Here is a 22,927-nt window from a genome sequence, read left to right as displayed (position 1 = left end):
TAAAATATGTTACCAATCACATTCCATTATTTAAATAAAACATGTTTGCTTGCCAGGAAATGTTATGTTTATCTGATTTTAATAGCTCCCCATTGAGCATTAATTCATGTTAGCTGTAATTGATGATATATTATTTGCGTTGTCATAAGTATGGACCCAGCACATTTTGACTCTGAGCTGCATCCAGCTTTCGTCCTACCAGATTATTCTCATTGATTATTTTACTTGACTCCAGTGGCTTCAGCAACTGTGTGGAATCGTCTGCAGTGTGTTTAAATGACCTGCGCTGCAACAAAAGGCATTAATATTACTTGTTGTGTGTGAAATGAGTAAAACATTTCTGGTATGCTAATTTCACAAATATCTCAGTGAGTGGTATTCATCACACTTTGAATTCAATGGATTTTAATAAGTAGCTTTTGAAAGCTGGGACCATTTATCATTTATTAAACTCGTGACATAAACTGCTTGGTTGAGAAGTCATATTTAATAAACAAGCAACAAGAGGTCAATGTTCAGTTTAACCGTAACGTAACATTTTGGATGGGTTGATGAGGCTGTTTGAGGTCAGGAACCAGCTTTACATTTATTTTATAAAGCCGCAAAAAAACAAAAACCTTTTCAGAAATGAATGCTATGTATATACAATCCTTAAACCATGTTTCCTTAAAGAGGGTAGGTTTTATTATCGGTGTTCAGATGTTATTCAGCTTTATGTAAATAAAACTATTTGTTATAATTTATTATATATAGTATTTAACTTTAAAAACTGTTTTTGACTAGTTTAGGCAAATTCAAGCACACAATGTATGTGAATACACGGGATGATTTATCTATACAATATCTATGGGCTGGTCCTCCTGGGACTCATTCTGAACAACCGCTCGGACATGATTCACCTTTCACACACTGAAATATCAATAAATATTGATTTGCTAAAAGTAGGTAAAGGTAAGAGGTGTTTGGTGGTAGGATTGAAACTGCTCTTGATTCCTTCCTTCACTGGTTCAAGTCCATGAAAAAGAATGATGATTTTTGTCCTTTTTTGGCAGGATGAATTTAGATATCTATCATCTTAAATAAAGAATCACCGCTGCACAAAATGGATAAGAATGATTTGATATTTATGGGGAATTCATAGAAAATCAACCCAAAACTCCTATTAAAACAAGCTGAACGCCTGTTTAAGTACTACTCAGGGAAAGGGACCGTATTACTACAGAAACATGAGATGAATTTAGCCACTATAAAGTGGCTACAGGAATGCCCCCATAATTAAGATTTTTGCAATCCTTCCACAAATGATTTTTCAGTTCATCTATTTTAGACTATGCAATAACACTGAATATTGCTAATAATTTAGCAGTAACACAATGTGCCATGAACTTTTAAGTCTCGATTTTGTTGCAAAACATATTATAGTTTTGCTGCTGTGTGTGGGACTTGCAAAAATGCAAAATTGCATTACTATTTTTGCTTGAAAATATAAAGTATGCTATTTAAATGAGTTGGAACACTGACATTTGACATTTGATCTGAATCCTTTGAACTCATCATCGTGAGCTCCTGTTCCCTTAACAAAAAAGGATTCTTCTTTTCTGTAGACTTGTAGCAGAGTATGTCATACTAACATGTTGTCGCTGTGTATGAGAATATTTCATATTTTCTCATTTTTGAAAGAACGCAAGGACTGTTTTTGATAAGTAGGCATGTTTAATCACACCCTCAGTGGAATGAGACGTTTAGATTGTCCTTAACTTCAGCGGTGGTAGAAGTATTTAAGCCGAATCAGGTTTACTAGTACTGCAAAGAAGTAGTTAAGAAACTGAGAGGAGCTGCAAAGTAGTGGAATAATTAATCAAAAGGATGGGGTTTGTTCAAAGTTGCATAAGGATTTCATCTTGGCTACCACTTATGTCACTCCCACTCTGGGCACATGGCTGCCAGATTATAGCAGCAAACTCCACACACTTAAGCCAGCCCCACTCAATGAGTATGAGTGAGCTAATTAAGAACCACAATACGGACTGGTTTAACCATGACTGACCAAATACAAAGGTGGGGATTTCGCCAAGATGCTAGGATTACCTGGCACTTGTCTTCACTTGTGATGGATGTGAGTGGACCAGTAATGACCACCAAAAGAAATTGGGAACAGAAAATTCAGCTCAGTACATATTTAAAGCCCTCATTCCTGTGCACTGTTGTTTGTACAGAGGCCAATGGAATTAGTGCCTCCTGATGGCCTTTGTCACCACTAGTAACACCATCTGGTCTCCTATCCAAAAGATAAACCAGGGACAGACTCACTTGACAGACACACTGATTTGGTGCTGAACAGTTCCAATGGGTCATGAGTTCCATATTGAGGTCTTCCGTATCTGACGTGATGCTTGAACACACGTCTTATAGACAACAGACCTTCACCTCCCTGATGCTTCACTTATGAAAAGAAGATTACATCATTTGCATGCTTAACAAACAGGCTTTTTAACAGATATTTAACGTTGTGGAGCCATGATTCGATGCTCATTTCTTTTAGTAACAGTTTTCTGCTTTTCTTAAAAATAATGATGACCCAATCAAAGGCTTGTAATGTTTCAGTTTCTTCACTGCAGTGGGACTGCAACTCACTAATAAACTTCAGTTTCTCCAAAATATCTCTATTCCAACATGATGGATTCAGTGTTTTAAGGGGAATTGGTAGGTAGGTAGCTGTTTTATGTTAAAACTGTATAAATTACCATCTAATGGGAACTTTGACAGCACAGATCACAAGGAACAAATTAGTATTAAGCATACTTTGTTTTTGTAAATGGTGTAGTTGATCTGTAACAATATGTGGTCATGTTTTTTGGGTGGTGTATGTGACTGGTTTTGTTGTTGGTTCCGTATACGTCTCACAATGTTGTGTCCTAACAGAGAAATCTTGGAAACGTCGCCTCACGCCTAGAATGATATGTATTTCAGTGACAATGTTGAAGAAAGGAGAGCGTAAAGGAGAGCTCGCCTTGGCAGCACATGTCAGAGCGCCTTTGATCCAGTTATTGGGTCATGGCTTTGGCTGCACTGGCACAGTTCTACTTCAAGCATAAGTCGGTTTGCTCTAAAATTAGATACTGATTCCTGACTCTTAACTCTTAGCCAATGTCAACCTGCCCCCCACCTGGATCCAAGTAAGACAAATCATACAACTTATAAAAATGAATGTATAACATCAATTAGCTAAGAGAAGCACACTACTGTAAAACATTTGAGTTATTGCACCGGGCCTAATTAGAAAGAACAGGCTTTCTGCTAATGTGTAGTCCTGTTGCAGGCCAGAGGGATTCCCCCCACCCCCCCGGATTATTCTTTGATTGTAGTTGGACCACTGGGAAGGAGGCTTGCTGCTAATCCCTCACTCACAGTGGGGGTGTAGCGCTGAGTGTTACTGTACTGGATAACAATCATACATTTGCTCCCTTCTCAGCAGTTAGTCATGGCTTTATATTGGGAACAGGAGCTTTTTAGAACAAAACCTTTGATCTTGACTTTTCAGGATCACCTCTGTACATATGAAGTGACTGACTGAATGATTATCCCTGTCCCTGCCAGGTTGTAGGAGAGACCCCGGGTGTGGTGTTAGATGAAGCTCCATCCAGGTGTGAGAAGACTCCCGGAGAGGAGGAGGAGTCGGGGCTGCAAGTAACGCCCCAACCGGGCCTTTGCCCGACCCCCTCCCTTCAGGAGGATCACACAGAGGAGCAGCACCTACAGTTTCTGGTGAGAGCATCTAGTACTGTACTCTGCTCATATTTCATAATCATGTAGCGCAACATGCAAACCACACTACACATCACATCAGGGTTTTTTTTCTTTTTAAGTTTCAGTATGAAATCCAGTGTTAATATTGTTTTTTTAGGGCTGGGACGATATGCTGCTGTCCCGATATGATTCGTTAACAATACATAGGTAGTCATTATGACATTTATTTAATTTGTAAAGAAGTAACATGTATTACTGTCCACTTTGCTGGAAACGCATATGATGTAGTCGCTGTCAGCAGTACCTTATGACCAGAAAATGTTTAGGTGAAAAAAATAATAATAAAGAATGATTCTGGGGAAAAGAATCAATTTTCACACAGTTTAATAGTGTGTAACAATTATGCATGTTTCTGAAATTAGAGGGTTAGTAATGCAGAGGGTTACCAGCATGGCTTTCAAATCAAATCTTTTCTCCAAACAGTTGTTTATAAGAATCCTTCACACATCTTCGCAGCAATAACTGCACATTGTGCCTGGTTGCAGGTATCTAGCTATCCACTTTACATTTCCATGTGAAACTGAAGCCTGAATTTAGAGCTATGACTGAGCTGACTGACACCAAAGGGAAAACTATGGTTAGATCTGTTATGTAATGCTGGGATTATTTTGATCTTGTCCCCTGGAAACAGAAGAGTAGCACATTGCTGATTCTACATTGGGTCTCTCGTGGCTTAAATAGAACATATTCCCTCCTCAGCTCTGTGTCGACTTTCTTTATCAGGATGGAAAATGGAGATTCCGGACATTAATTAATGACGTGTAGAGAAGTGATTACACAGTAGCATTAGTCCAGTAACAGGCTGCATGTCTCATCACCCTTCACTGAGCTGTGCACATGCAATTATTGTGTTTTCTGTGATTCGTGTCAATTAAAATCATGTCTGCACTGACCTCAGCGCTCTCACTGATGTGTCAGTAGCATTTTGAAAAGCTGCTACTGCAGTTTTCTGATAGTGAGTGAGACATTGTATCTAATGTTAAGTTGTACTACCGTAATTTCCCCCCAAGTTATTCCAAAATGATATGCACACACAGCTTTCTCATTTTATTTTTTTCCTGATTTCATCAGGACCTGATTTCAGGACCTGACTATATAATTTACGTTAGTTAGTGTTATGCTGTGCATTGTTACATTTAAAACTTAAGAGTACACAGTCTGGTTGCACAAGGAGTAACTTAACATATTTGAGCTTCAGCTTTTTAGTTTAACACGGAACATGGTTAAAATATAAAAAATTTACTTTGACTGTTTTTATCTTTCTTTTCTTGTCCCTACCGCACATCATAGACTAACTAGTTTTCTTTCATTGAGCATGATTCATGCTCATGCTCATTTCTGGGCTAACATTGTCTCAGGGGCCCCTGAGACAATGTTAGCCCAGAAACCACTCAGTAATATTTTCAGCCATTCTAGCAGTGGCGGTTGGCCCCCCCACTTTGGTCAGGACTGAAATATCTCAACCGCTATGGGATGGAGTGCCATGGAATTTAGTATAAATATTTTGTACCAAGAAGGTAAATTGTAATAAATAAAAAAAAACGCCAATCTTTTAATCCAGCACCATCATCAGGTTAGAAATGTAATTAGTTCAATAATTTGGTTTATGACCAAATACCTGCTAAACTAATGAGCCATCAGCCTCAGGTTATCTTTGTTTAGTGCTATGGGCAAATGTTCGCATGCCAACACACTAACCTAAGATTGTCAACATTGTAAAAAATCCATGCCTGTTAAACATAAGCGTGTTAATAGAGTTAGCATGTTAGCAAACTCATGTTAGCATTTAGCTTGGTTGTGCTTAAATTCAGCCTTACAGAGCTGCTAGCATGGCTGAGGACTTTTCTACAGGAATACATGCTCATGGCACATGGAAATAGCCTCATTGCATGGTTTAGACGATGTAATGGATGGAAAGAACTGCATAATCCAAATTCAAATATAAAAAAAGTTGGGACCCACAACAAATGAACAGTTAGAGATAATTGCCTTTGTTGATTATGAAACAGCTGACAGTACATTTAGGTTCAAAATCAGTGCCACCGCTGTGTTAGTTAAGCTTCACAGTCTTGATTTGAATATACAACAGAATTTCCTTTCTTGGTGCACATTATTGAAGCCTTTAAAGCTGTGACTGATAGACAATCAAGCAAATCAGAACCACAGATTGCAGTTTAATTATCATTATTGTCTCGATGTGTCATCACTGGTACAGTATCTCTTCCTGTCGGCTGCTGATGGTCTGCAATTAGCCTGTCTGTTGTGTAGCTTCCCCCCACACATTCCCAGTCGTAGTACTTTATTGAGGTTCTGTGGCTGAAATAAGCTGATTTTTCCTATGCTGGTCCTGCATGTAAGCTGCATTTAGAATAATTAAAGGATGCTAAGCTTTGTAATACTTCATTGTTATTGTGTCAAAGGTCAATACAGGAACTAAAGCCAATGTATTCTGCATTTCTTATTCATGCTTTAGCTCTTATACAATATATCCTGCTTTTTGTTTGAGAGTTTGTTCAGTTTAAAACCATTTAAAGAACTAGATCTAGTTTTAGATTTGGGACTCAGGAATCAGTGTAAAACCATGTAAAGATGTAGTTTTATATTTGGAATTAAGTATTCAATGTAACGCTCCTTGCTTTTTTATCATTGTCGGTTCAGGAAAGTGAGTTGAGCAAGAAGAGAAAAGAATGTGAAAACCTTGAGCATGAAGTAAAGAAGAGACAGAAGAGATGTCTGGATTTGGTAAGCAATCTTCTTGCTTCAGTATTTCCTTCTCACATGTTCTCTGGCGGCGCTCCAGTCTGGTTTAAAGGTCCCATGACATGGTGCTGTTTGGATGCTTTTATATAGACCTTAGTGGTCCCTAATACCCTATCTGAAGTCTCTTTTATAAGACCTTAGTGGTCCCCTAATACTGTAGCTGAAGTCTCTTTATATAGACCTTAGGGTCCCTAATACGGATCTGAAGTCTCTTTAATAGACCTTAGTGGTCCCTAATACTGGATCTGAGTCTCTTTTATATAGACCTTAGTGGTCCTAATACCTATCTGAAGTTCTTTATATAGACCTTAGTGGGCCCTAATACTGTACTGAAGTCTCTTTATATAGACCTTAGTGGTCCCTAATACTGGACTGAAGTCTCTTTTATATAGACCTTAGTGGTCCCTAATACTGGATATGAAGCTCTTTATATAGACCTTAGTGGTCCCTAATACTGTATCTGAAGTTCTTTATATAGACCTTAGTGGTCCCCTAATACTGTATCTGAAGTCTCTTTATATAGACCTTAGTGGTCCCTAATACTGTCTCTGAAGTCTCTTGCTGAAAATACAGCCTTGGTGCAGAATTACAGCCACTAGAGCCAGTCCCACAATGAGCTTAACCTTGCCCCTTATGACCTCGTAAGAGGCAAGATTCCTGATCGGCCCATCTGAGCTTTCATTTTCTCAAAGGCAGAGCAGGATACCCAGGGCTCGGTTTACACCTATCACCATTTCTAGCCACTGGGGGGCCATAGGCAGGCTGGGGGAACTCATTCATATTAAAAAAAAAAACTTTTAAGCATTACCTTATTGGACATAAGGGTGACTTTGAGGACATGGGTCTCCTCAGCTTTATCTGAACTCTGTCCTGTGCTTTGGTAACAGGAAAGCCAGCTTGAGGATGAGCGAGGCAAAAATGAGCAACTAAAGGAGGAGGCAGATCTCCTCAGGAGGAAGGCACAGCTGCTCGACCAGGTCAGTGTCTTCCTGCCCTTTCAAGCTCTTTAGAGGGAAAAGAAGGTTTTCTTTGCCATTTAGTGACTCTGACTTTCTTAGTTTTTGCAATCTTAGCTGTTGGTTGGGATTAGGGTTGCACAATATATTGTTTTTTTATTGTCATCATGATATCAGCTGCCGCAATAAATTCATCGCAAAAGGCTGCGACACATCACAAAACACACCGAGAGATATTTTTTAGTTTGAGTTGAAAGAAAATATTAGAAAACTGAACTTTAAAATGTAACATTCATTCATTTTTAGTAGTGCCTTTTATATTCAAATCAATGTTCAATTTGTTCAATAAAAGAACGTTGAATGGTTACCTTTCATTTGTTTAAAAAAAAAAAAATTATTTTAGCTTTGCTGCGTGTCATCCCCCATCTCTCTCCCCCTTTTATGCCTATCAACTGTGTTAAAGGGAAATACAGAACTGAGTACACTTCAATACATGTTTAATTTTCACAAGTAATGTTTTTGCGATATTCAGCATTATTGCATATTTTCCTCACATTGTGCAGCCCTAGTTATGACAACATTTTACTAACCGATGCTGAGATCTAAGAGACAAGTGACGATCAAAAAGGAATGATGACCAATGGTTGCAAAAACTATCCCATCTCCTCATGTTGTTTGGCAGACTCGGGCTGAGAATGAGGAGCTGAGGGAAGACCTCTCTGAAGTGACTGCTCAACACAATTCAGTTCTCGAGGAGAACCAGAGACTCCGTGCCAAACTGGAGAACCTAGAGCAGGTCCTAAAGGTACCGTTGGGCTCAGATACGCTGCGTATCACTTTTTTTAATGCTATCGGGGAAAATTGCCTTCTGATATTTGTTTCCTTCTGAACAGCATATGCGAGAGGTCGCCGAGCGAAGGCAGCAGCTGGAATTGGAACATGAACAGGCACTGGCTATCCTTAAGTTCAAACAGGATGAAATCAAACGGTTACAGAGGGTAAGAAGCACAGACTCTTTTATACTTTGTCTTTGACTAAAATATTTCTTGCTCAACTTTATACCCTGCTTTCAGCCTGATTATGGGGAATGGGTGGCTTTGTCCAGCAGGAGGCAACCTTTAACCGTTAACGGAGCCCACTGGGTTGAGAATTCTATTCGCAAACAACCCACGTTTCACTGACTTTGATGTCTTTTTTTATCCTCAGGCTCAGTTATACGCCAAGAGGGAGCATGAAGGAGTGGTTCAGATGCTGGAGGTGAGTTTGTGTTACGCCACTGTGACTAGCAAACAAATTGTTTCTACCAACATGTAGTGGTTTTATTGCCATACAGTAAAGCCCTGACTTGCTTTCAAGACTTAAGGATGACTGTCAAAAATCAAAGGTGCCATTTTTTATTAGTCACCCAAGAGAGTAGAACTTAATTCACTCAGGCCCAACATTTAGAAAGGAGTGTGTTTCAGACTTCCTCAGTATTCTTCTCATGCACTAGCGAATTTCTGTCTGAGATCAAATCTAATTCATCAGTGAAGACACCAAGCAAAAAGACTATAAATGTTTGATTATCTCCCTGTTTAGTATACAGAAGACATCCCATTGCCCCTGAAGCAGCATTGACACACAGCACAATGAGCCATTTATTCTTATCTAAACACCTGGCAGAGAAGCTGTTGCAGAAAATACTTGTAGACGGATTTTTGCAGCACTCATGGGCTGGAAAACAGTTTGAACAGATGGCATTTTGCTGCCGTATGTGACGTTTCAACTTGCTCACGGTGTGAGGGTAACACTCTTTGAATTCTAAATGAATCCAGACAGTCGATGACAGTTGAAACCCCCATCTGCCTGATTGGTTGGATTGCTGATTTGAAATTATGAAAAAACAACAATTCAGAGCCTCAAACCGTCCTCCACACTGAATGGCTATATATGTGTACTCTCTGTGCTCCATTTTTCACACTGCGCATTTTACTAAATGAAGTGTGTATTTTATTTTAGGAGTTGACTCAGCTTGTGTTGCGGAGGGAGCTGGTAGAGTATAGTTGTGTATTAAAAAATGCTTTCTCTCCTTCCTCTTGCTTTGTTTCTCTTGCTTTCTGCCTCTATTTAAACCCAAAGTATCACAGGAGAAAGTCTCCTTCCCTCTTGACAACCCAAGCTTTGTTGCTATGTCAACACGCTGTCTATTGTGAGAATAAATCGAATATTTGTGTTCAATCAAAAGGCAGGTGTTGGCTGCTGAGGGCCAAGACACATTCTACTGATACTGACTCCTGGCAGGATTTTCCTGCCAACCTAGACTCAGAATGCTGTGTTTCTACATTTAAAAAATAAAATGTTTTCTCTTTCTCAGATTCATTGTTTCACTCTGATGTGTTGACTTTTGCATTCTTTTTTTCCCTATGTGTTATCTTTTTGCAAACCAGAGTACACTGGACTGCATGCAGGTACTGCTAACCTTTAGCCTGCTTGACCTCCTGAGCCAAATTCTTGCCACTAAACCTCCCCTACCGCCCTGTAGATAGAACCACCAAACCCCAATTACTTCTTTTTAAATCCTTCAAGTTGACAGTTCTGTTCATATACTTAAATTAAAAGAAAACCTGCAGTAATTACTGAACAACAGTCTTTCATAAAAGTGTCATGTGGCTACAGAGGCCCATTTAAAGCGAACGCAGAAAGTTACCAAAAGTGTGTGTGAATCAGGTAATTCACAAGGCCAGATAAAAGTGTATCTGTGGCACAGTTATCTCTCCCAGCTGAGTCAGATTGCTTTGTAATTAAGAATTAATTTGAGGTTTCAAAGTGATTTTATCTTGGCGTTTCAGAACTCATTACTACTTCAGTTCAGTGCAGCTACAGTATAAACTGACTGCAGACTAGGCTTTGCGTAGGTGAGAGCTAACAGGAAATGTTTTTCAGACAGTTTCGTGCTGAGGCTCTTGTCAGATCAGCCTGCCAGGAAACTCCTACCGCAACCTGAAGTGAAATCAGCCACATATAGAAACTCAGTGGAGCTGAGACAAACCTCTGTACTGTTCTGGCAAATAACCCTGCTGTCTGTTTGTTAAAGTGAATGAAGTGTAAAACAGAAGCAGAAAATAGAACTTCTCATAACCTACTCTATGCTACCCTTCCACTTTTTTTACTCCGGTTTCCAATTTTACCAGAACGCTACCCGCCTTTATTTCCCTCCCTTTTTCTTTCAACTGAACCTGTAATTCTCCGCCATTTGTGTTTGAAGCTTATAACAAATGTTTCACTGACTGTTGTTATTGTCTGTCTTGCAGAAACCTAACCTTATAGTGCAGTACTTCATTTTAAAACAAGTTATTTATACCTTACATAAGCAGAAATGTATTGACTGTATATAGCATACTGTATGCGGCCTATTGTCCATCCACCAAAATAATTATCACCATGTAAGATCAGATGTGAAGTGAGATTTGATTTGTCAAATGGATTTTATCTAAATAATATTAGATTAAAAAAAATTCCATAGAAACCAAGTAAGGGACTGTATACGCATCCAAGGTGTCTACACGACACTGACAATGTATAAATAAAGCTACTTTTAAGTACAGGGCCCTGTCTTAAGCATGGAAGCACAACGACAAATGCAAGCGGTAGGTCCGGGGCACACGGACCGTCATGGCATCTCCAAGACCTATTTTTGTCCTTGTATTTGCAGCAGCGCAGAGTGCAAAAGGGCTGGGTGACGGTTAATATATAGATTGGAGGGTGTGGTGATTAACAAATACACTTTCAGCCAGTCACATCCCTGGTGTCATTGCTGTGAAGCCGCGGAGCCAATCACAGTGACGCATGCAGACAACCGCAAAGCGGCACAACGTGAACACATTACCACAAACCTGCAGCTAGATGCAGATGGTGTGGTATTTTTAAACAGTTAATTAGTACAATGATGATAGTAACGAATATTAAAACGTAGATTGGTCTATATGATTGCATTAATCCAACATTATATGAGTCATAATTCAACTGTAATTTACGTTACATAATGTCATATAACATGACACCAAAGTGTTTGCTGTTAATGCATTTTAAGCAGCTGATAGTTATAGAGGAGGCTGTTACGCAGAGGATTAATGAGCCCTGGTAATCCCGATGTCTCTCTCGTAAACGGGTCGAATAGCGAGTTATAGCCTCCCTATCTGATGAAACTGCAGGTGTGTGGGGTTAGGTTGTTCCAGCCCAGTGTCATTTGCATGGGATTTAATGAAGGTTAACACAGCGGACGGTCGTGCATAATGTCACTGCGCTCTGGCACAGCACTTCTCACATAGGAGGCTGCAGATGTAGCAACATCTGTCCTGCTGTCTTCAGGATGCTGCAGAATTCAAGTAACAAAAGGAGAAGCTTGTCATACGATGTAAAGCAGCTCGTAGCTAATTCATGCAGACGGCTTCATCCACATTAATCATTAGTTGTTGATGCTGATTCAAACACTGTGCATTTGATCCAAGTATTAGCTGAGTGAAATGCCAGAAACAGAATATATCATTGTCTTTTCTTAACATCTAAGACACGTTTCCCACCACAATACCAAAATGGTGCCTCATTTGAATGAACCTCCCACTTGTGCACCGTGCGCTCAGCCCTGGCCACCAAAATACCACCAAGCTAAAGTAAAGGAAAATGCCAAGTTGTTAAAGCACTGCTTGCTTGAGTCGTTGCACCTCCATAAAACAACGGAGGCACAGGGGTGTTACAACACTCAAGATTCACTGCACAAGCCCCTGTGTTCAAACATTACTTTACCAACCTTTTCAGAAAAGCTTAGCTCACTTGCTTGTGTAGTCAGATGGTCAATATACTGTGTTTTACTGTATGGCTGTGTTCCCTGTCTGTTACGCCATATGTGCAGTCAAAAGTACGAGACCTGGAGGACAAATGTCGCAGCCAGAGCGAACAGTTTGGCTTGCTGTCCCAAGAGTTGGAGAAGTTTCGACTGCAGGCGTCGAAGGCGGACCTGGCCAACGCTAGCCTCTTTAACAATCCCAGCCTCTCTGTTCTGACCAATGGGGTAGGCCTGACTACAGAGCGAGGTGAGCCATATCACCATGACATGTACTCACACCCATAGGTGCAACCTATACAGGGAGAGTGTGAGGGCTTTTGCTCTTGATAGTCTTTACTGCAATGAGCTCTACATCTTAGGATTCTTAGTGCTTTTGCTCATGATATTTAGTGCTTTAAACATAATTTAAAAAAGGTACATTTATAATATCCACAAAAATACTGTGCATGTAACTGGATAATAGCAATGTAAGTGATAAATGAATATGTTTGATAAATTACACAGTGGTGTCAATACCTATGTGCCTTTAAAGTAACAGCTTCACCTGATTAATGTCTTCAAACAAGTGATAAAGTCAAGTGTTCTGAATGAAATCATTGTCTAACCACAATTCAACTTTGATGGTATATAATATTTGTTGTTGGGAAATGTGACCATCAGTCCAGTGGACAGAAGGCCTTCAAAAGCATAAAAATACATTTCAAACGCCCCCATCAGGGATGCATCCTTTCAGCTTTGAGCATAGGGATTATTCATTTTTTACTTGTTGACAGTAGTTTCCCTTTAGATTTAATTATCTAAACACCAGTGTATCTCTTTGTGTATCAGAAATACAGTGTGTGTGTGTGCATGTGAGATTGTTCTACTCAGGCTGTAAATTAAAGGTACAGGCATTTAAAATTTCTAAAAGCAATGTTTGAAAACAAAAAAAAAACGTTGTAATGTAATCCCAGCCACAACTGCCTTAAATGTAACAACAGTGCATATCTAGTCCAAAATTCCTATTGTATGTATCCAACCGTTTTTCTCCTACACATGTGTTTTAGACTGCACTGGTGGCTCATGGGATATGGTGTCTCTGGGTGAAATAGCCTTCTGGAGTCTCGAGGGAGGTGACACTCTCTCCTGCCCTGAGGGTAATGATCCGCCCGGTACTCGCTCCGCCTCTGTTACTCATAATATGTGTTGGGCACTGTCACAAAGCACGGCATGTTTTAACCCGTCATCTCACCCCCACCGCCACAGTCCAGCACTGTCTGTAGCGCTCACCATCACACAAGGGTCAGGGCTCTAGGGCTAAGGTGAAAAATGAACCAGTTAAGCCCCTTAACAGTGCTGGTGTAACACACTTTGCCACAATGTACTGTGAACTCTGACCTCTGACAGATGGAGTCAGGATATTTCCTCCACTGTTTAATCAGCCAGGTTCAACCTTGAGACTCCTGCATGTCCACCAGTGACCTCACCCACCTAGCTGCTCATGGATTCAACCCGTTTAACCTGTGAGCCGGCCAGAGTTGTCTGTCAAAGTTGTGGATTATGTATTATCCTCTTCCCCTCTCTCTCTTTCTCCCCTGCTAGATGTGGCAGCTGCACTGCGGCTTGGGGCCACCCCCCACGCTGCAGGGCTCTCCAGAGTGGAGCGATCGCCTGTTACCAAGCATCGAGAGCTGCCCACCATCAGTGTCAGCAAGTCAGGATCTTCTTCCAGCAAGTCAGAAACCACACACCTCACGCCCAAGTCTGACACCCACCTAAGTCCGCACAAATCCAGCCCAACACACGAGGTACAAGCCTTGAGAAAAACTGCATCACTTGTGACTTATTTTTGTTCCTTATTTATCAGGAGCAACACACATCATTAGTATTAGTCAGTGACATACAATTTGCATGTAAGGTCAAAGCAATATTGGCAATTCTATTCATATTGTTTGCGAGGATTTATGGATTAAAAAAGCCCCCTTTAACCTTCCTGTCATCTCATGCGAGCACAGACTGTAGCTGAACGTGCCAGAGCTCCCTCTGCTCATTCATAAGAGATGTTATTTGGGTCGCCTGCCATAATGTAGTATTTTTGTTGTGCCGTGTCTTCAAACAGTCGTTGTCTGGTCTTGCGTGATAGACAGGTTGGTGGTATTTTCATCCAGTCACTTGTCTGCCTACATTTTAATAAAGTTCATATTTAGTGAGATAATCCATTCACCACTGTGGATTATGAAGGTTATACAGTAGTAGTTGTAAATGGCTATGCTTAAAAAGATTTCCCCAGGGAGCTATAAATATACAAGCCCTCTTATTGCACTGTGTCTGACTGCTATGAATGGAAATCAAACTCAGGTGTCAAGGTGATTTTCTACCAACAACACTGAGACCTTGATATGAAATCACCATCTAACAAGAATTTAGAATATTGTACACAGTATCTTAATGTGAGTATTCATTTATAGTAGCTCATCATGACTAGTTCTGTATTTACAGTAAATATTTCTACTTATTTAAAGAAAAATGTTAATAAGATGCAAGGGGAAAAACATTTTTTTTAAAGAATATGCTTGTTTATTCAAGCCAGTTCACAACATTTCCTCTGCTTCTGCTTTTTGTGGATTTGTGGGAAGAATAAAATACATATGTTTTTATTTCCCATTTTAATTGCCTTTTGCACACCGATGCAAGCGGTTTTCTGATTGCCGAAAGGTCTAGGAAATTGACTTTCAGTTGATGTTGTTCTCAGGTGGACACTGCCAGTGAAGTGGAGGAGCTGGACATTGACGTGGCCCCGGCACCTTACACAGCCAGCAGAGGAGCAGCAAAGCTTCAGGTTTTCATTGCGAGATACAGGTAAAAATTAGATTAAGGCAAGAGTTGACTCAGTATGTCAACAGTTTAATATGTGTTAAAAAAATACTTCTTGGTAATCAATTTTCAACAGCTATAATCCATATGATGGCCCCAATGACAACCCTGAAGTGGAGCTTCCACTTACTGCTGGAGAATACATTTATGTGTATGGGGACATGGATGATGACGGCTTCTATGAAGGTAAATCTGCAGTATGAATTGTTCAGTCTACAATTTCATATTTCTGTCTAGACATGAAATTCAGTGTTGATTTGGCTCCTTACAGGTGAGCTGATGGACGGACGGAGAGGGCTGGTCCCCTCTAACTTTGTGGAACGTGTATCGGACGACGATGTTATGAGCACTCAACATCCAGAGACGGGGGACATTTCCCATAACTCCCTGCTAGACAGCAACCTGCACAGTGCCAGCCACCAGCATCACCTCCACATGGGCGTCAGCGCCTCAGAAAGGACAGAGGCCTCTGCTGCCTCTGGCCCTGCCTCAACCCACTCAGATTCAGCGTCGGCCTTGGCTGTCCCAGCCCCCCTCACCAACGGCCTAGACTTGGATTTGGAGGAGGTGGGAGTGGACATTGTGCCTTACCCACGTAAGCTTACCCTCATCAAGCAGCTTGCCAAGAGCATCATTATTGGCTGGGACCCTCCGCTGGTGCCGGCTGGCTGGGGCAATGTGTGGAGCTATAATGTGTATGTGGACCAGGAGCTGCGGCTCAACGTGCCCTTCGGTGCCCAGACCAAAGCGGTTCTGGAGCGGTTGGACATAAACCTCAAGGCCTACCGTGTGTCAGTGCAAAGCCTGACCGAGAAGGGCCCCTCAGACCAGCTGCGCTGCAGCATGCTGGTCGGTCGGGACGTTTGTGTGGCGCCCACGCAGCTGCGTGTGGAGAGGATCACCGCCACCTCTGCCAACCTGACCTGGCTGCCCAGCAACAGTAACTATGTGCACATTGTGTCCTTGAATGAGGAGGAGTGTGAGCTGGTGAAGGCCGGCTGCTGCTCGCTGTGCCTCAATAACCTCTTGCCCAGCCTGCAGTACACAGTCAAAGTGGAGGCACGGCCGCACCGCACGCCATGGGAGTTACCTGTGGAGCGACGTGAGCACAGAAGCGCTACGATCACCTTCACCACACTGATGGCAGGTCGGGATTTAGTATTATATCTCATATCAGATGTTCTCTAAAGGTGCTAACTACACATAGACATTGCAGGGATACAACACAGCGATTCTCAACTTAAATGCCCGATAGGGTGCCGAGTAGCCCACCGACCATTTTCTAATTCACAATTAAAATAAATTGATTCACACTGGGATTTTTTAAGGTGCCATAGTGCATTGAAAAACTTAAAAAGTCAAAAAGAAATGCCAGGGGAAGACCCCTCCTACAGAGGTCTAGGCTTAGACAAATATCCTTTAAATCCTAAAACCTGACATTTTGCAAAAGTGGCCCCAGGACAAACTTGAGTATTCCTGGTCAATGGGGACATTTAAAATGAAATCATATCTAACATTTAAGAGTAAGTACAAAACATGTAAGATCGAGTCTGGCTCAAATGTTGGACCCAGATAACAGTTTGTGACACCTTTTTGAGAATTAATAATTAAATCCTGATATTGTGGCTAAAAAAAAGACGACACACTAAATGTTCGTTATTTGTATAGGATTATTAAATAACAGAATAAAATGTTTGGGTCTGGCATAAGACTTCTTTGCAATACTGCAAATTTGAATCTTTTGCAGCAATATATGGTGGAAAATGCACTTCACAATCACCCTTCTCCTCTCATCTACTTCCATCAAACATTAGCTACTGTTTAATATGAAAACAATATCACAGAAATCCCAGATGATTAGATTCTCTGAACTTATTTTATCAGTGAAAATGCACTAAAAAGTGTGTGTGTGCGTGTGTGTGATCCCATTCAGAAGCTTACCAAAGCTTTGGGTGACCAATGTCCTTGAAATATTATTTTAATTATGACCGTATGCACATGTTATTACATTTACATGTAATACATTTTAGTGACAGACACATTGGCATTGTTGAGGCGGTCACATGATCCACCATTAATGTTAGGGACCATCTGTAGGTGACCTATCCCATAGCCAAGCTCTTCTTAGAGTCCACTGCTGGTTCTGTCCAGCATTTCACATATCACAGAACACAGTGATCAGAGCTACATGTTAACCCAGTGTGTTATATTCAAATGATATCATATACTCAGTAGTGGTTATTCTGTACCTCCCACAAAAGAACAGTGGTTTATTCTTGAGAACTGCTTTTGTGACCTCTGACTTTCTTGAATAGCCAAAGCACCTTGCCAAAAATAGGTGACTTAATTGGTCGTGGCAGAGGACATCCTCTACCACACCTACTGATCAAGTATCCCTACTAATAGGTAGTAAGGTTGTGTCCTCGTGGCAAGTCAGTATTTTCTTGATTTTGAAGTGCCCTTGTTTGATGTTTTCCTGCCCTGCCAATAAAGCATTGTGCAAGAGTAAAAGCTAAAAGAATTGTAGAGAATGAATGAGGGAGCTCAACGTGAGGTTTTGGTATTTTTATGAGAACTGAGCCACTGGTGTTAATTGCAAACATCATTTGATGTCAGTTTGTGGTACCTTTCAGCTCCTTCTAGTCAAAAGTATGTTTTTTCACTAATACATTTTAGACCTGTGAAATATGCTTATTTGTGATCAGTGTCGTATTAGATTTGAGTTGTATTTCTATTAATGATCGTTTATATTTGTTTAAGTTCCATGCCCACAGTCTGGGAACTCAGGTATATGGTTTCTAAATGTCTAAATGTCCCTTTAGAGTATTAGACATTAGGCATTTATTTTTGTAGAATCATGTTCCCATTGTGATAATCATTCCTAATGCTAAGATAAGGATATTAATATGAAAATATTTTTCCATCTTGTGCTTGCCACTGGCTGTGGTATGATGCTTTCCATCCCTGCAGGGCCCCCTGATGCTCCTCTGGATGTACAGCTCGAGCATGGCCCCTCCCCGGGCATTGCCCTCGTCAGCTGGCTGCCAGTCACTATAGATGCTGCCGGGACCTCTAATGGAGTCCGTGTCACTGGATACACTATATACGCTGACAAGAAAAAGGCGAGAACTTGGCATTTTTTGTTCATTCATTCATTTCTTTGAGGTTTAATTTCAGTATATATGTCCATCTATGGCATTTTGAAAGCTGATGTACACTTTTTGATGTCAGTGTGATGTGGGAATTAAAACAAATGTACCTGTCATTCTCCTGTCCAAGGTACTGGAGGTGTCTTCCCCAACAGCTGGCAGTGCCCTGCTTGGCCCCTCTCAGATGCAGTCCCTGTTGGCAGCTCAGGAACTCACTGTCCGCACCACATCCGCCCACGGGGATTCCTGCGACTCTTTGCCAGTCAATGTGCCCTCCAAGCTGACTGCCATCATGGCAGGTCCAGCTATCACTACCCAAGTTGTGCCACCTGGACCCTGCACCCCTACAGGTTGCGGTAACCTGCCCTCAACGCCATCCTACAGGAACTCTGCTGCCAAAGTCTCCATGCTGCCCAGCACATCAGTGGAGGCTGATGCCAACCCTCCTCATGCACTCCACTCAGAAAATCTTTTTTTATCTGCAGCATATGCAAAGGCCTGGGCCAACCCCTCTTCTGCGTCTGCCTTGGCCGCGTGTGAGGCCATATTACCAGTAGCCTCCACCATTACTCCAGTGGTAATCCTTACTCTTTCATCCTCCTATATATGAAAGGCTACATAGAAATCATGGAAAAAAGTTCTTATACCTCCAGAGCTTGCCTGAGAAGCTTCTCATATTCAAGTTTCTGTTTGTACATGCATGGGTACAGTGCAAACTGCTAATAGCTAATTTGGCATACTTTTAATGCTGCTAATTTGCAAAATGTAAAATGATATAGGCTAGCAAAAAAGGGCTCAAGTTGTTGCCCACAGTTAACTAACTGAATCCATGGCAACGTGATTTATGGTGTTGGTGGGGCACAGTTGTCTCAACTATGTTTAATGGGGTGGGGGGAGCACACTGTCAGGCTTTGAAAACCCCTATTCTATGCTGTACTGACTATCTTTCTCCTCTTCAGGTTAATGTGACCTCTCCTACCACCTCACCACCCCAACCATCTCCAGTAGCAGCAACTGCACAAGCAACAGTAATGGCGGCAGCAGCAGTGTTGGAGCAGCGCAGAGACACCAACAGCCCTGACACCATCCGTCCTTTCCCATCTATGAGAGAGTTCATCGAGGACCCCAGTGCCAAGGCAGGGATCCCTGAGCGCATCCCGTCCCCACCCAAAGCCCCCATCTCAGACTTCCTTAACCCTCAGAACCTCCTCCGACCCCCCTGCACCTCCCCGCTGGAGTCAGAGGCGGAGGATGAGCAGGAGAATACCCGCCTGGTGTCCATCGAGGAGTTCTTGAGACAGGACCCAGAGCCAGCATACTGGAGGAAGCAGCAGGTCAGCCCTGATTTCTTAACCCTTGTGTTGTCTTCCCTTCAACACTTCTCAAAATCAACACTTTTGTTGATGCTTATTATTGTTTTTTTAACTTGTTCTTACGTTTTTTCCCACAGTACGTAACACTAACTTACTAACTTTAGTTTTACAGTTATTGTTTGAATTTATGGTCAATAAACATCATTTTTAGGAAATTATACCTAATATTTGAGTTAGAAAAGCAGAAATTAGGAATTATTTAGACTAAAATTAAAGGAATGGATGTTGATGGATAATAATAGACTGGAATATGTCAACTTTTTCTCAATACTTTTTCAAAACCACTTCAATTTGTTTTTGAAATGCTATAGAATTGAAGTAGACGCCCCAAAATTAATGAAAGTAGAGATTTGTACTTGCTAAAGAGCTTTGTGTGGAATCAATCATGTTATTTTGGGGAATTAAAAAGAACATTGATATAGCAAAATGGCTCAATTTGACCCAACAACAACATGAGGGTTAACACCACTATCTGAAATAGTTGCACTCTTCACTACAAAAATGAATATGGCATGCATGTGTAGCATAGGCCGATCACTGCTGATGAACTTGTTTAAAAGGGGAAGCTGAATTTTTGATTGAGCCCTTCAGATGTGTTGTCTAATTTACCAATAAACATCAATATGATACATGCAATGAGCCTGATACTGTAAAAGTACAAGTTATTAATTAAATAGATGTACTCTACATATAAAGTGGCTGATGTCTTCAGGAGTCCTGAACATTATACCCAAATCAACCTGGGTTATATCCTGTTGAACAAAGTACTGAACAAAGTGTGACATAATAATTAATTTAGGCCATCATACCTTTACATAGACTTGAGATATGATTATGTGAAACAAGTTTTAAATTGCTTGGAAAGCCACTTGTTCAAACATCACTTCATCCTGATGAATACATGGAGACAATGCATAATGCAAAGTTTTGGGCATGTCTTTTTTGACATTTTGCTCATATTAAGAATGACTAAATCATTAGTTAATACATTTTCATCATATTTCAGTCAAGTGAGCCCTTAACATTGCTGTTTCTCAAAGGTTTACACATTGGACCAATGCCAGAAGAATAGGGCTAGGACAAAATATCAATACGGCAATTTATTGTAGTCTTTCTTTGTGCGATACAACAATCAATACACTGGCGCCAAATATCTATATTTTATATTCTATATAATCTTGACGTATTTCGTTGCAGAGTTACAGCAGAGGGCTTGTGGAGCCTCCCAGTGACTATCACGCAGACAACAGCCGTTCAGATCTTTCTGACATCCTGGAGGAGGAGGAGGAGGAACTTTACTCTGACCATCTCGGCGAAGCACAGGCCAGGGGCTACACAGTCAGAGCTAACAGGGTAAAGGAATGAATCCACTATATATTCTGTGGCCATACGCACCCACATTTGCACAGGCACTTTGTGAGTTCTGCATTTTGAATGCAACGTGCTTCTTTCAGTTTGTCTTGCATAGTGTTCTCCACTGGCCTTGTTTCTTCTGTCATGTTTCTGATCGTGCTTAATTGTGATTCTTTATGTTTTTTTCTTCCTTTTTTTCCTTCCTTTGCACGGCCGGGTTTTCCTTTGTTTTGTCTGCACTTATTTTTACTGAACAATATGATCTCACCTTCACCAACCCATTCTTGCTTGCTTTGACCTGGGGCCTTGTAGTCACGGAAACCCCCAGGCAGTGACGAGGAGGTATTTCAGAGGATCCCTAAATATCATCCTCACATCCAACAACACAAGCAGCTGTTCGGCATTCCTGAGATGACAGAAGAGGAAGCTAGCCGTCAAGACGAGCCTTTAACCCACCACAGTCAGCCTCGGCCCAGGCCCAGCCACCATTACCCAAGAGCCTCAAAACACCTCCACCATGACCCCCAGCATCACCATAACCCACACTCAACTGTTCCCCCTCACCATCACCACTTCAACAGGGATGTTGGATCTCTACCCAAAGAGCCTTTTCCCCGGCATGGACCCATGCAGGTCAGGCCTAAGACGCAGCACAGGGTGCGCTACGCAGACACAGTTGATACCATGAGTTATCCTGAAGAAGACGACATGAGTTTATACGAGGGTCCCTCCAGCAGGCGGGTCTCAGCCCGCTGTCCTCCCCAGATGAGCCCCTACAGCAAAGATAGATCACTGCTCAGAGGGCTAGGGGACCGCCTTAGAAGGGAGGCCATGCTTAGGAGTCAGATGGCTGCTGCCACGGCCGCCAACCCCGGCCATGGTCTTATCCCACCAAGACCCTACCCAGTCAGCCAAACAGGACCTACTTTGAGGTCACCTATTGGTCGCGAGGTAGAGATTGACGTGGAGTATGGCACAGATAACGAGGAGCCTGTGGAGTACGGTCCGGCGGAAGCAGAGGCGGAGCAGATGAGCTCTGAGTGGTGGGTGGAGGGGGCTCAAACGGAGCACAGCAGACCTCCTCTCCGCCGAGGCCTGAAGGCTGATCCGCCGGTAAACGTTGCTGCAGGCCAGGTGCAATGGGTGTGTTGTCCCAACCCCTTCGTCTTTCCTGTAGCAGTGTGGCTCCAACCCTCTGGTTCCTTTAGTGGATATCACTTAACTCCACCGCTCAGTACACAGCTACGTTTTCCATCATCACCACTGCAGTAGACAGAGGGAGGCTAGGTAGCACATTGTTTGCCATATTTTGCTGTTATAAAAGCAGGCAAAGTACAGTATATTCTTTAGTAATGGCTAGGTCTGCACGATTAATCGGATCGTGATTGCAATGCCACTCTGTGAGATGACACAACCACATATGTGCGAAGAATGTCTTAAGAAGCTTGTTTTATTGTTCACTCTTCAAAGTATCTCACTTTAAATCGTCTTTGCTATCTCTTCCTGTTGCTTTTCACTCACACAGCTGCTATACTTGCGGCCCCTCTCTCTCATTCCTCGACCAATCACTCACTAACGTCACTCAGTCAAGGCAGTAGCATGTGTGTCGCCTGTGGTCACGTGCGGATCAGAAGTGTAGAGGGTTTCAGAGCATGAAGAGGCTGTTCAAATTATACGTTTTAACTTGATCACTTGTTATTATATCACACTAGGGCTGCCAATATGGAGAAAATCAAATATCACAATATTTTTGACCAAATACCTTGATACCATAACACTATTGTGTTGACTATTGTTGCTTTCACAAAAAATGTACACAATGAGATTTTTGATAAATAATCATCAGTAATGTGG

The 22,927-nt window shown here is 41.6% G+C and overlaps 1 protein-coding gene across 11 annotated transcripts in view; it reads left to right on the top strand.

Annotated features, from left to right (window-relative positions):
* tspoap1 (TSPO associated protein 1) overlaps positions 1 to 22,927 on the top strand; it is a 70,347-nt gene that overhangs the window by 33,083 nt on the left and 14,337 nt on the right. For 2 of the 11 annotated variants that reach the window (XM_032533272.1, XM_032533271.1), the window contains exons 7-23: positions 3,598 to 3,765; positions 6,466 to 6,549; positions 7,455 to 7,544; positions 8,206 to 8,328; positions 8,417 to 8,521; positions 8,730 to 8,780; positions 9,522 to 9,554; positions 12,412 to 12,592; positions 13,392 to 13,481; positions 13,927 to 14,132; positions 15,077 to 15,183; positions 15,275 to 15,384; positions 15,470 to 16,345; positions 18,169 to 18,320; positions 18,478 to 18,924; positions 19,307 to 19,681; positions 20,918 to 21,073. In XM_032533272.1, coding sequence (XP_032389163.1) covers positions 3,598 to 3,765; positions 6,466 to 6,549; positions 7,455 to 7,544; positions 8,206 to 8,328; positions 8,417 to 8,521; positions 8,730 to 8,780; positions 9,522 to 9,554; positions 12,412 to 12,592; positions 13,392 to 13,481; positions 13,927 to 14,132; positions 15,077 to 15,183; positions 15,275 to 15,384; positions 15,470 to 16,345; positions 18,169 to 18,320; positions 18,478 to 18,924; positions 19,307 to 19,681; positions 20,918 to 21,073 — 3,354 coding nt within the window. Of the gene's footprint in view, positions 1 to 3,597; positions 3,766 to 6,465; positions 6,550 to 7,454; positions 7,545 to 8,205; positions 8,329 to 8,416; positions 8,522 to 8,729; positions 8,781 to 9,521; positions 9,555 to 9,949; positions 9,971 to 12,411; positions 12,593 to 13,391; positions 13,482 to 13,926; positions 14,133 to 15,076; positions 15,184 to 15,274; positions 15,385 to 15,469; positions 16,346 to 17,958; positions 17,986 to 18,168; positions 18,321 to 18,477; positions 18,925 to 19,306; positions 19,682 to 20,917; positions 21,074 to 21,385; positions 22,217 to 22,927 lie in introns of all 11 variants that reach the window. The other 9 variants (XM_032533264.1, XM_032533265.1, XM_032533263.1 and 6 more) reach the window with 9 other exon arrangements.

This window comes from Etheostoma spectabile, chromosome 13 (genome assembly GCF_008692095.1).
Source record: "Etheostoma spectabile isolate EspeVRDwgs_2016 chromosome 13, UIUC_Espe_1.0, whole genome shotgun sequence".
Lineage (NCBI taxonomy): Eukaryota > Metazoa > Chordata > Actinopteri > Perciformes > Percidae > Etheostoma > Etheostoma spectabile.
Note: the sequence above shows the minus strand (reverse complement) of the source record. Positions and strands in the feature narration are given on the sequence as shown.